At 44.5% G+C, this 14,360-nt stretch overlaps 1 protein-coding gene across 2 annotated transcripts; it reads right to left on the minus strand.

Moving 5' to 3' along the window:
• Positions 1 to 127: 127 nt before the first annotated feature.
• DHRS7 (dehydrogenase/reductase 7) lies at positions 128 to 10,566 on the minus strand. 2 transcript variants are annotated; one of them, XM_075843611.1, is made up of 7 exons: positions 10,367 to 10,566; positions 9,726 to 9,878; positions 8,221 to 8,327; positions 6,679 to 6,918; positions 4,836 to 4,958; positions 3,528 to 3,743; positions 128 to 505 (listed from the first exon to the last, which is right to left on the minus strand). In XM_075843611.1, the coding sequence occupies exons 1-7, from the start codon at positions 10,497 to 10,499 to the stop codon at positions 464 to 466; spliced, it is 1,014 nt and encodes a 337-aa protein (XP_075699726.1). In that variant the 5' UTR covers positions 10,500 to 10,566; the 3' UTR covers positions 128 to 463. The 2 variants fall into 2 exon arrangements, with proteins under 2 accessions (XP_075699726.1, XP_075699727.1); XM_075843612.1 differs by lacking the exon at positions 9,726 to 9,878.
• Between the last annotated feature and the right edge of the window lie 3,794 nt (positions 10,567 to 14,360).

Below are 14,360 nucleotides of genomic sequence, written 5' to 3' on the forward strand. Positions count from 1 at the left end.
TAACAATAAACTTGAAAAGCGCGCCCAACAGCACGTCATAGTTTTCAGTCGCACCACAACTGTATCTCTGCCAGCCAGAGGCCACTATGTGTGACGATACCAAAAAAAAAAACAAGTAAATCCAATATTTTTTTAATGCAATCACTTTAATAGTCTTTAAATATTCACAATTTTTTTTCTGATCGGTCATAGTGCAAGAGCAGATAAGGACTTGCTCATCTGGGAATGAAACCTTTTGATAATATTCTTCATACCACTTGGGAGGGTGGGGGGGGTAATAATGGGAATATATTCCTAGTTCAAAACACGACTATGCAAGAAAGCATCTATGCAGTGTGTTAATGCCAAACCAAAAACGACAGAAGCAAATAAGCGCAATCTATAGCAAAGCCTGGATCGGCAGCGGCGTTACTTTCTTCTTTATAAGTGCATTGCAGTTCTGCTTCTCATGCAAAGATTTCCATTAGGAGGTTTTCTTTGAAAATGCAAAAGGAGAATCGGCATCCTGCAGAAGAAAATTGCACTAGTGTTAGTAACATTCATTAACGCAAAAGGATATACAACAGCTATGGACCTTAGGAGTCACCTAGTACTGCAACTCTATATAGTTTCCGTTCCCTTAGGTTTGCACCGAAGTCACGCATCAGAACAAATGGATCTGCTACTCATTTTTGTAACTTTCCCTACAATATGTACCAATGTGAACTGCACGTATTTTAATCTTGAAGTTTACCACCCATCCTGCCAGAAGTTTGAAAGGGAGGGTGGGAGATGTAGACAGTCGAGTTGCCAAACGTAAGACCCCTGAAAGCCTCTCGCTTCAAAGCAGGAATGTCTGCATCTCCCACCATCATCACTTTCAGGGCACATGCACATGTTGCGTATTTTGCTGCGGAAAACAAACACCAAAACTGCAGCAATAAGAAGGAAATTTGCAGGTAAAAACAAAAAAAGCCACCAAATCGCATGTTTTTACTCAGCACTGAGCAGATACCATTAGCAAGCAAAAACAAAAAAAAAAAATGTACACGCTGCAGATTTTAAAATATGCCCGCAGGTCAAGTTCCTTCCCGAATTTCCGGAAGGTTTCCTTTTTTGGCGGAAACAATAGCGCAGTCGACAGATATTGAATCCGCCAAAACGGAAACCATTTTCAACGCAAAAACATTACCATTGAAGTCAATGGTAATGCTAACAGAAAGCTATGGTCTCAGTTTGCCTTTCCGTTGATGGGTTCCCCTGACGGTAAGGTCTGACGGAACCCATCAACAGATCCGACGCGCATGTGAAGCCTTACCTTTACGCAATAGTTTTATTTGGAAGCAGAATCACTCCAGTGAGCGCAGCATAGTTAAGGGGGTATTTCAATTCCCCACTGTTGCCCCTCAGTCAGCAGAACCCAAGTGGCCATTTAGGGAAGCCTGTATGCTTTCCATGGAGCAGCAAAGAATTAAGATTGTGTGCCTGCTGATGGGCTGCCAGAGAAACTCCAGGGAATGAAGTGCACACATTTTCTTTGCTCCATTATGGGCATTTTCCTGTGAAGAATTCTTATAACTAGATACAGCCTCTGTATGAAGTGCCATAAGCAGAACAGAGGCCAACACAAATGGCAGCCTGTATTAGAGGTATTCTGGCCAAAAACATTGATCACCTATTTAGTTGATCAGTTATAAGGGGTATTCTTGACAAAAACATTTAAGGGTATGTGCACACAGGGCTGATACACTGCATAAAAGTAAGAGCCAATACTTACCCCCGGGCATTGCTATAGCGATACGTCCCTCTGTTCTCCGTGCAGCCTGGGATGACGTTTCATTCCATGTGACTGCCGCAATGTCAGCCAAGGTCGCCGGGCTGCACGGAGAACAGAGGGATGGTGTGTGTGTGGTAATCGCAGGTCTTCTGATGCAAAATTGCAACATTTGCGGTGTTTACCTCCACATTGCATTCAATCAGGAAAACCTACAAACAAAGTGCAACAATTCAATAAAAAAAAAAAAACAAAAAAATAAATAAAAAAAGACCCTACTGCAGGTCAATTATCGACCATTTTTTCAGCAGAATTTTTTTTCCCATGGCGTGTGGGCGAGATTTGTTCAAATCCACACTGCTCCTATACTATGCTGCAGATTTTCCACAATGAAACTCGTTGCAGGTAATCCGCCAAGTGTGAACATACCCTTGAGCTAACAGATTCACATGGAAAGAGTGGAAAAAGTGATTGACAATAAGGGTATGTGCACACGCAAACGTAAAATACGTCTGCAATTACGGAGCTGTTTTCAGGCGAAATCCGCTCCTGAATTTGACGTTTTTCGCGGCGTCCATTACGGACGTAATTGGAGCTGTTTTTCAATGGAGTCAATGAAAAACTGCTCCAATTACGTCCTAAGAAGTGACAGGCACTTCTTTGAGGCGGCCGTCTTTTTATGCGCCGTCTTTTGACAGCTGCGCGTGAAAAAAATAATAATTAAAATGAAGCCCGTCTGCACAGAACACCGTAAGACCCATTGAATTCAATGGGCAGATGTTTGCAGACGGTTTGGAGCAGTTTTTTCAGCCGTAATTCCAAGCGTAAAACACCTGAATTACATCCGTAAATAGGGCATGTGAACATGCCCTAATAATTGAAAAGTTGAATCCGCACGTAAACAGGTGACAAGCAGAAAGAATTCTCTGCCCTCAGCTGTGATGCTCGCGGGGAGTATAACCAGTCATGTTCCTGCATAGTTTTACTCTGTCCCAACATGTACAAGAATGGGGAAACCTCATCTGATGAGATCAGACCACGAATTGGTTTAAAACATCCCCATCTTATAGGGTTAACGTCCAAGATAAAATACATAGTACAGCATGAATGCAACACAACAGAACAGACCGCTTTAAAACTGGAACAGTTATTCGTATGGCCATTAAGAGATTAGATTTAATGTAATGTACACCCCCGAATATCTGATCAGAGATCTGAAATGGAATGTAGCTTCCTATAGATTCACCCAGGTGATCTGACATAATGCAGTTATTCTTAGGGTATGTGCACACACACTAATTACGTCCGTAATTGACGGACGTATTTCGGCCGCAAGTCCCGGACCGAACACACTGCAAGGAGCCGGGCTCCTAGCATCATACTTATATACGATGCTAGGAGTCCCTGCCTCGCTGCAGGACAACTGTCCCGTACTGTAATCATGTTTTCAGTACGGGACAGCAGTTCGACGGAGTAGCAGGGACTCCTAGCATCGTACATAAGTATGATGCTAGGAGCCCGGCTCCTTGCAGTGTGTTCGGTTCGGTCCGGGACTTGCGGCCGAAATACGTCCGTCAATTATGGACGTAATTAGTGTGTGTGCACATACCCTTAGTTCCAGCAAAGCAGCAAGCCACGGATGTTGCAAAAACCATTGATGCTGCCACTTTTAAAAGACAATTCTTACCATCTTAAGTCGTGGTTCTCAAAACTTCACTGCTCGATGTCTTCACAACCTAAATAGGGCACAGTGTATTTTACACGCAGCACTTACTATTCCACTTTTAAAGTTCTGTATTCTCTTCTGACCAGCTTTCTGTGTTATCCACCATGCCCATGTGGGAGCATACTGCCAGAGGTAATAGATGATTAAATAGGGCTGGTCTGCAATCCAGGTTTCTTTCAAGTCATTTGCAGCGGAAACCAAAATGAGACGAACACAACGGTCTGTTGCCATCTTGTGACTCTGATCCGTTTTTTCTCCAACAGACTAAAATAACAGATAAGAAATTGATAAAAAATAAATAAATATATAAAATAAATACATTCCATGTCAAGGATGGGATTGAACAGTGTCTGGACAAAGCAGGGAATCACTTGCCAGACAAAATCTTTGAGAAATGTTTCCCTGCTTTCTCCTGACAGGATCCAATCACGTTCTTGGCATTAAGTATACGGATCCCGTATTACAGCTGACTGCGGCCTTAGGGTAAGTTCACATGTAGCGTAAATACTGTGGATTTTTCACAACAGATTTAGTTGCAGAAAGACTGTGGCGTAATAGAGTAGCAACAACGCTGTGTAAATGTAAAAAAAACGTTCATAAATTGACCTGCGGTACGTTTTTTTAAGCCGCAGCATTGCAATTGTATGTCCGTAATCGCTGATTGGTTGTGGGTTTTCCCCATTGAGTTCAATGGGGAGGTGAAACCCGCAATAAATTGAAGATGTTGCTTTTTGCAGCGGAAAAGCAGCGATTCCACTGCTAAAAACGCAACTCATAAGATAAATAAATATTATACTTGCCCTAAATTCTGTGTTTCTTCATCCAGGCGGCCTCCTGGGATGACATTTCATCCCATGTGACTGTTGCAGCCAGTCACAGGCTGCAGTGGTCACATGGGATGAACCGTCGTCCCAGGAGGCCAGGCTGCAGGACGGCGGAGAGGTGCATCGCTATGGCGGCGCTAGTATGAAGCTCTTCTTGGTGCAGTTTTCCGCAGCGGACATTGCAGTTGAAGAAACGCACCAAATTGGGGTGCGTTTTTTTCAGCCGGAATTCCCTGCAGCGCACAGGGCGTATATGCGGTGCGCTTTTACGCAGCGTATCTGCCCTGTGTGAACATACCCGAATACATGGGATTCTGGGAGTATACAGAACCAATGGCTTGGCAAGTAATCGTGCTGTGAAAAGTGTAGTATACCATGGCCAAGCAAAATTAAAGGGGAATTGCACTTTATCTAAGGCATTTAAAATTAACCTAAACCCCCTTTCTAAATAGTTGGGAGATTTTTCGGACAAGCACCAGGTAACCATTTCAAATACATTTAGAGCTGCAGGAGAACGCACGCAAGACGTCACCTTTTCAAACTCTTCAGTACAAGCGTTTTCCACTACTTTTGACTGTACGGGTCCTGGGCATATGTTGGTAACTGTAATATCTGGATAAGTTCCCAGCTCAATTCTCAGGCTGTTGAAAAACCCCTTAATTAAAAAGAAAAAACACAGGATATTAAGCAAGATATTATTTTTAAATAGAAAGAACTTCCTGCGCACATGCACACCATTATCATGTACAATCAAGTGACATTGTCCTGCATGATTGAGTTTTCTGCATTTAGGGCCTGTTCACATCTTCTGCGCTATGGTTTCCAGTAAAACCTTGGACACCCTGACAGAAACCTGACGGAACCCATTACAGTCAACGGGTTCTCTAGGGTGCCCATGGAAAAGAACGGAAACAAACAGGTGTGAACAAGGCCTTACAGGGTATATGCCCTTTTCTTCTAGAAAGTATAGATTAAATAGAATAAATGCCTGCTTGTAGCGGTGCAGGGATGTTCCCTATGGGGAGTTCTCTCTCCTCCCTTTTCTCAATGTTCTAGCCTTTCTTTCCTTCCCCCTCGCTCTCACCTGAACATTGCTATGGAAGCTTAGATTTCTATTTTAGACTATTTGTACTGTTGAGTTTTTTATTATTGTGGATGCATTAGATCAAAGAACATAAAATAGTTGCAAAAGTACACACACCCTTTAAAACGCACTACTATAAAATGGCTATAGGATATTCTATTAGTAGTGTCAATAGGGTCTTATGCGTATAAAAATCCTTCATTGCAAGGGAAACTTACTAAAACTTTTTCAATGACAGATAAAGACTCCTTATAGTCCAGCTTTTGTGCTACCTGTATGAAGAGGAGGGGGCAACAAAATACATGATCTCCCATTTACTTACATCAGGCGTTAAAGGACCCACACGCCTTGGTCTACAATTATAGAATATTTTCCAATTATAAATATGCCGACAATCCTCCTTAATTCTTATAGAAAAATAGGTAGTCACAGATTTTGCCCAGGTTACTTACAAGGCGAGTAACGTTTGAGGAGAAATACCAGAAGCTTTATATACTTACTCCTTTAGTGTACATGGGTTGGGCAGTTTGTTAGCATACGCCCTCACTTAACCTTACAAAGCCCAATGCCTGCAGCAAGTCTGCTACAGTGTTCCAGTGACAACACTTAGGCCACCTGCACACAGCCATAATTCTGGTCAGTGATTACAGGCACGGCTGGCTGTGGACAGTCACCTGCATTTGCGGGCCGTGCTCCCATTATAAAGTATAGGCACACGGTCTGTTAAAAAAAAAAAAAAAAAAAAATCTAATATATATATATAGGACATGTCCATGCCGTAACAAGGAACCGCAAAAAATAGGACACCTTCCCGTAAATATATGGGAAGCTGTCCGTGCACCATAGAAATGAACGTATCTGTATTTTGATCCGCAATTACGGATCTGTAATCGCAGATCAAAAATTACAGTCGTCTGATGGGGCCTTATTGTTCTGTGCTCTGGCTGCCCACCCATGTCCTATGGACATTCTGGACCCAACCCATTACTCCATTAGGATTACACGTCACCAACAGGATTATAGAGTTCAAATAGTTGTGTGTATATACCCTGATGTGGATGGGGATTTGGGTCCACAAAACATCCCTATGACTGCACAATGTCTTGCAGACACAAGGACAGAATAGCTGTAAATTCAAGCACCGACAAAAATAAAAAGTAATAGTTGACTCCCCCTTCCCCATGTTCTTAACATTTGTCACGTCCAAAAAAAGGGCCTCAAATATTTACCTCGAATGAAAGGTAGCTTTGTCCAAACAATTTATCAAACAAACACTAAGTAAAATATTTACCTGAAGCGCATGCTTACTAGCGGCATAGCCCGTGGACAGGGGCACTCCGATCAAGCCCGTAATACTGCTTATGGTGATGATCTTTCCTTTCTTTCTCTCGATCATGTGGGGTAAGACATGCTTCGTTATGGAAACTGTCCCCATATAATTGAGCTCTATCAATCCCTGATAAACATCCAGGCCCGTATCCACAAACAGGGAGCGCTGTGACCGTCCACTATTATTCACTAGAACGTCAATCTGTAGAGAAGGAAAACCATACAGACAATTATTCACTTTTGGATCGTGACAATTAAAGCTTGTGATTAATACTGGTCATGGACTAAATTTCATAGGCATCTGATTAAGGACCGTCACTCACTCTGGAGGACGTGCCACATCTGGCCATTTATGTCCTTTAAAGGGCAACTAAATTTTCCAAAAAGTGCTCGGGTGAGCGCTGAGCCGCTTCTTTTCGGATCATTTTTCTTGGAGCGGTGAATAGAAAGTCTACTGAGCACGTACACCGACTACTCGGCTTTCTGAGAAAAGCCGAGCAGAAACTAAGTGGCTCAGCGCTCTCCTGAGCGCTTTTACAGCTTTATATTAGCAATCGGTGGGGTCTCAGAGCTCGGACCCCCACCGATCAAAACTTCTGACACGTCACTACGACCTATCAGAATTTTTGCGAAAATGTAGTAACCCTTAACACGGGAGGATATTAAAAATAAGCGCCGATCAGCATGTTGATCGTCACTCGTTTGCTCCATTCGAAGCAATGATCCCAAGTACGGGGACGAACGATTGTTAGTCCCCATGCATTCGCATCATGTCCGTAGCACATCTAGAGATGTTTTTGACAATAAGCGACCATTTTTTTGGCAGTATAAAACATGCTATCTGCCAATGAACTGAGCTTACACAGCTCACTGAGCGTGATGCTAAATGCTATCAGTGGGGGACACAATGTCTTCATCCTCCTGTAGAAATTTTAGTGTGCCCAGCTCAAGCACAGGACAAGAAGCACTGGTATAGCTAGAGAAGTGCTTTTTCAGGAGCCACCCGGGATTTGGCTAGGGCCCTCTTCTCCTGGCTGGAGTGCTTCCTTAAAGGGGTTTCATACGAATACTGATAGCATATTTGTAGGACAGGTCATCAATAGGAGACTGCTAGGACCCCTAGAATCACAAGGACAAACAAAAGAGGCCACTGCATTCGTTTGACTGCCGCAGCCCCTCAGAGTTCTCATACACAGTAGCACCCTCGCCCATGCGCCATGTCTGGTATTACAGCTAAACCCTATTCAAGCGAATGGGGCTGAGCTGCAATACCAGACGACGTATGGACGAAGGGTTTTCATTATTGCGATCAGTAGGGGTTCCAGCTGCACTCGCACTACGCAGAGAACGTTGGCATATCCACTATAGAACCAGTTTCCTGGGGAAATGTAGGTGAATGGGCTACGACGGTTACTTTTATCTTGAGTATGGATAGTTAATATGGGTACAACACTCTCGTCTGAGCGAGGCCTTTAACAGATATCACTTTATACTGTACACTTACTCTTCCAAAATGTTTCACGACTTCGTCCGTTGCCGCCTTGTGTGTACTTAGATCAGTCAGGTCGAGGGGAACAACCAATATATCTTTCTCTTCCAAACTGCTGATCTCTGATAATAAAACAGATCACAAGAACATTGCAGAATATTCACTTTTAGACCAGATCACAGGAGCCAATTTAACAATTCCTCAGATGGTCCCGGTGACAGATACTGGGAGCAGACACTCTATCTACCTGCACTATTACAGGAACTGTTCCCGATGGTAATGGGAGCAATTTAAGGCCCCATGCAGTTCGTCCGGATTTGCGGGCTGTGCTCCCATTATAAAGTATGGGAGCACGGTCCGTAAAAAATAAGACATTTCCTATTTATTTTTTTACAGAAGATTTCTACGGCACGGACACCTTCCCGTAAATATACGTAAAGGTGTCAGTCGGCCATAGAAATGAATTGGTCCGTAATTACGGGTGAAATCTACAGTCGCGTGGATGGGGCCTACGTAGAGATATCGCTGTATTCACGCGTGATTTTTTATTTTTTTTCTTACACACAGGAATCAAATTAGCCAAATGTATTAGCATTCGGCCTGATTTAGACGAGCGTGTCCATTTTGAGTCTGCCAAAAAATGGCCCGTATGTAATGCATTTCAGTTCAGTGTGGCATCAGTTTTTAACGTCAAAGTCGGTGCACACTTGCGTGAAACATGAACAGCACGCGGATGAAGTCCGTGCGCTGTGATTTCCACACCCCTAGACTTCAATCGCCCAGTGAGCACCCTCCGTCTCTCCAAGCCCAATATGGATAAATCACCCATATTGAGTTTGTTGCAGATTTTGATACAGTTTTTTCAGCCAAAGCCACAAGTGGATCCAGGAGAAAGTATTTTGGTTTTTAATTTCACCTTTATTTCATATAATTTGTCTCCAATAGGAATAAATGTTTTGTTGTGTGGCTAATCTCTTAGGCTATGTTCACACGGAGTATTTTGTGGGAGGAATATCTGCCTCAAAATTCAGTTTGGAACTTTGAAGCAGATATTCCTCTCCCTGCACGGCGATTTTCGCGGCAATTATCGCGCCGTTTTTCGCCCGCGGCCATTGAGCACCGCGGGCATAAAACAGCGAGATATACGCTTTCTCCTGCCTCCCATTGAAGTCAATGGGAGGTCAGAGGCGGAAGCGCCCGAAGATAGGGAAAAAGACGCCGACGCCTTCCATTGAAATCAATGGGAGGCGTTCTCGGGCTGTTTCTGCCGAGTTTTGCGACGCGGTTTCCACGTCAAAAAACTCGGCAAAATACCCCGTGTGAACATAGCCTTAGAAGACACAAGTACATGACCCGATAAGGAGGGAGAGAGTGTTGGGGGGGTTGCACAACTTTTTGAAAATTAAAGATAATTGTGTAACATTCCTCAATGTGTTCCTAGAACGGTTAATTGACAAGTTGCCACCAGATGTAAATCTCAGCTTTTTACTAGTAAATTTACGTAGGGAAGAACGTCATACCGAGGCACCTTTTTTTCACTCTCAACAATTCGGCTTCTCTTCTGGCAGAAAGGACTAATGGAGCACCTAATTTCGATAGCTGGTAACATAATTCTTCCCCAATACCACTGGACGCACCGGTGACCCAGACGACGGTACCGCGGAACTGACTTTCTGTCAAGACAAAGAAAATAACTTAATATAGAACAACGAAGTCCCAGCACAAAAGGACACGATGCCGGGAATTATAGTCCCACACGCTGCAGAGCGGCTTCAATCCCACTATTTAAAGGAATTTTACCTCTTCTAAAAGTTCGGTCCCACGTAGCGGCACCCGCTCAAAACCAGCTCATTTAAGGTGGCCAACGGTTACACGATTTTGCCAGTGGCTACTACAAGTGAGCAGAGTTTCACCTGCCGCGAAGTCTGTACATAACCCTAAGTTACACTACTTTCCCATGTGCCGTTCTGATGCAGGAGTGGATTGCAAAGGTAGAAAAAAAGTTAACAGAAAAGTTTTTTGTTTTTTTTAAATCCACTCCTGGTTGTGGCTTCAAAACCTGCAGGTGTGAATGCACCCTTAGGGCAGCACATGGACTATGATGATATAATAATGAGGAGGATGATGAGAAGTTTATAATGCACTTGTATCTGATAATTACCTGGGGAACTACCAAAGCGTTCAGCCCACAACAGAGTTAAGTCTCCATCAGCTGTAATGAGCCTGGCGAGCTGCAGGACGCAGTATAGGAGGCAGCCGAGTGCCAGTAACATGAAGCAGCTGAGCACGTCCATGTCCGGGCTGTGAACCCCGCTCCCAGGTCTGTAGCGCGGCTGCTGTCAATCACTGCCCGAGCTGTTAGTGCCCGCCCTATGTTTAACAGACGAAGGGGCGGAGCCACATCACAGCCCCTCCCACTGTTCGGCCTTCATATAACCCTTCCCCGATGTAACATGGCGCCGGCACGCCATGTTACATCGGGGAGGCGCCATGTTATCTTGGGGGAGGGGGAGGTCTATGAGGACTGTTGCAGAGTCTTACCAAGATGGAAGCCTGACAGAGCTGCAGCCGTGTAAATAACAGACACAGTGGAGGGTGGAAGGAGTGCAGCACAAGCACAATTCACTTTCCTCTTAATATTGCACTAGAGTAACTTGCAGATATATGGCTAACCTGTTAGGTGTGTACATCTACATAATATATCTGCCACAGTGCCCCCATCACTACAGTCACACTCAAAGACCACAACCACAGTGCCCCTATGACTACAGTCACACTCCGAGACCATGACCACAGTGCCCCCATCACTACAGTCACACTCGGAGACCACAACCACAGTGCCCCCATCACTACAGTCAGTCAGGTCATAATCACAGTGGCCCCATCACTGCTATGGTGCGTGACAGTGCCCTTATTGGAGCTAAAATGCCACAATTACAGCCACAGTGCCACCATCACTGCATCCACTATTCCTTTCATAGCCACAATGGCCCTGTTACAACTAGAATGAGTGGCCATAGTGCCCCCATTACAGCTACAGTAAGTGACCACAAACAGTGCCCCCATTATAGCTACAGTGAGTGACCACAAAAAGTGCCCCCATTACAGCCGCAACACCCCCCATCAATACAGCCACAGTGGCCCCATTACAGCCGCAACACCCCCATCAATACAGCCACAGTGGCCCCATTACAGCCGCAACACCCCCATCAATACAGCCACAGTGGCCCCATTACAGCTACAGTTCCCTTTGATGGGCACAGTACCCATATTTACAACCACAATGTATTCATAGAAGAGAAAGAAGCGGCACTCACACGATAGTCATATGAAAAAAGTTTTCTTTACTGGGATCCTTGTAGGTGTCACAGCGGGGAAATGTAGGTCTCCACACAAGGCAACGACCGTTTCACATAAAGCACGCTTCATCTGGCCTGACAACGTCATGGCGGACATATGCGTGCTGTTGACTCTCGCCATGGTAACCGAATACAACAAACAAATGTGATACAATAAAATATACGATTACAAAAAGACAATCATGTCATTTCTATCACTAAAACCAAGTGCACCAACTGAGTTTGTCCGCAAGATCCACAACAACCACAGTGTCCCCATCACAGATACAGTTCCCTTGAACAGGCATAACTAGAGCGTCCACATTGTATACAGTTCACTAGACAGACTTGCCAACCTGCAGCCCCCTGTAATAGTGTCCAACTGCTGCAAAACGAGTGCCACAAAAATAATGCCCCTAAAAATAAAAGTGGCAAACAGATAGTGCCCCAGACAGTAATAGTGCCCCCTTTGTGCCCACACACATTAATAGTTCCGTCCTTTGTGCAGCCCACGGTAATAGTGTCCCTTAGTGCCCTATCTACTTTCATAGTGCCCACTTTGTGTGGAACACAGTTATTGTGCCCCCATACTGTACGGATTCCCCCCTATACCACAAATTAAATAAAAATGAACTGTGCTTATTTATCCGTATCATTTTTGCGTTTTTTCTGGTAAGTTGTATGCGCCCTGGATATATGTGATCGATACTGGGGTGGTCTGTCTGCAGCACTCACCATCACTCAAGAGTTTTTGGCTTTTAATAGAACAGAAGCTGCTCATACCTCCCAACTTTCAAGTATCACAAAAGAGGGACAACCTCAAGCGGCAATTTTTTTTCTTTTAAGCCACGCTCCTAATCCCACCCAATCCCCGCCCATACTCACCCAGTTCAGCCCACACAGTATCATGCTCCCATAGTGCCTCCCACACAGTATAATGCCAAATAGCTGCCACCATACAGTATAATGCCCCCATAGATGCACCCACACAGTATAAAGCCAACACAGAAGCCCCCATGCAGTATAATGCCCCCATAGATGCTCCATACAGTATAAGGCTGGGTTCACACGACCACATTAACGTCCGTAATGGACGGACGTATTTCGGCCGGAAGTCCCGGACCGAACTCAGTCCAGGGAGCCGGGCTCCTAGCATCATAGTTATGTACGATGCTAGGAGTCCCTGCCTCTCTGCAGGACAACTGTCCCGTACTGTAATCATGTTTTCAGTACGGGACAGTAGTTCCATGGAGAGGCAGGGACTCCTAGCGTCGTACATAACTATGATGCTAGGAGCCCGGCTCCCTGCACTGTGTTCGGTCCGGTACTTGCGGCCGAAATACGTCCGTCAATTACGGACGTAATTAGTGTGTGTGCACATACCCTAAAGCCAACACAGATGGCTCCATGCAGTATAATGCCCCCAAAAATTCCCCTATACAGCATAATGCCCCCATAGCTGCCCCATACAGTATAATGGCCACACAGATGCACCCATACAGTATAAAGCCAACACAGATGCCCCCATGCAGTATAATGCCCCAAAAAATTCCCCTATACAGCATAATGCACCCATAGCTGCCCCATACAGTATAATGCCCACACAGATGCCCCCATACAGTATAATGCCCCCATAGCTGCTTCCATACAGTATAATGCCCCCATACAGCATAAAGCCCCCATAGCTGCCCCCATACAGTATAATGCCCCATACAGCATAAAGCCCCCATAGCTGCCCCCATACAGTATAATGCGCCCTAGCTGTCCTTATACAGTATAATACCCCCAAAGCTGCCCCTAGTGCCAGTGCCCACATATGAAGTGCTAGTGCCCTCGTATATAGTGCCACAGTGCCCATGTAGATAGTGCCCATGTAGATAGTGCCCATGTAGACAGTGCCCATGTAGATAGTGCCACAGTGTCCATGTTAATACTGCCACACCAACTAAAACCAGGTATTTCTGGTTTAATAGGTGAAATGCTGGTGACAGGTTCCCTTTAAAGTAATGCCAGGCTGTGGTGTATCGTTTATTGTGGCGCCCCATGTCACATGACATGGTGGTCAATCACGGCACAGCGCTGTGATATTGCTTCCACTTTCTCCTATTTTGCCCATGGCATTGTTACAGGACTATGTATTCATTCAAACAATACAACATGCCTATTATGTCATAATAAAAAGAAATAATTTTCAAGCATCAGGATGATATTATACCCAGCAGACATCTTGGTTTAGACCAGGCGACGTGTGTGACACAGTCCTGAAAGTACCTTTGTAGCAGGATCACAGCTTGCTGTAGCTGTGATTACATAAATTGGATTAAAAGATTATATTCATCTGCTGCCAGATTATATCCAATAAAGCACAAAAATGTTTCATCTCTATAAAAAAAAACACATAAATGTTTGCAAGGGATAACCTCACCTAACGTGTGTTACAATATGGCTGAGATACAAAAAGCATTTACTTACAGAGAAAGTTCACATTTCAGGAAGCCATGTAAAGTATTAAAATCCAAAGCGGAGGTTCAGTTTCAATGAGATTTCTCAGAGCTAAGAGCTGATGGAGAACAGCACTTGGTAAAACATAGCAAGTCCCTCGTTCTTACGATTGGTGGGGTCCCAACTCATAAACCGGTCCCCCACTGATGCTTCTGAGAGCCTAAGAATGTTAGACTATAGCTAAATGTGGAGGTACACTTAAAGGGGTTGTCTCATGGCAGATATTTATAGCATATCCACAGGATATGCCGTAAATTGATGTGGGTCCCACCTCTGAGACCCGCACCTATCTCTCAAACAGCGGTCCCACAACAC

Source organism: Rhinoderma darwinii, chromosome 12 (genome assembly GCF_050947455.1).
Source record: "Rhinoderma darwinii isolate aRhiDar2 chromosome 12, aRhiDar2.hap1, whole genome shotgun sequence".
Taxonomy (NCBI): domain Eukaryota; kingdom Metazoa; phylum Chordata; class Amphibia; order Anura; family Rhinodermatidae; genus Rhinoderma; species Rhinoderma darwinii.

Coding starts and splice junctions, on each gene's coding strand:
- DHRS7 (XM_075843611.1), bottom strand. CDS start 10,499: ATGGACGTGCTCAGCTGCTTCATGTTACTGGCACTCGGCTGCCTCCTA. Junction 6,919..8,220: donor TCGTGAAACATTTTGGAAGA/GTAAGTGTACAG, acceptor CCTTCTCTACAG/ATTGACGTTCTAGTGAATAA. Junction 506..3,527: donor AGAACTTTAAAAGTGGAATA/GTAAGTGCTGCG, acceptor TTTCTTCTGCAG/GATGCCGATTCTCCTTTTGC.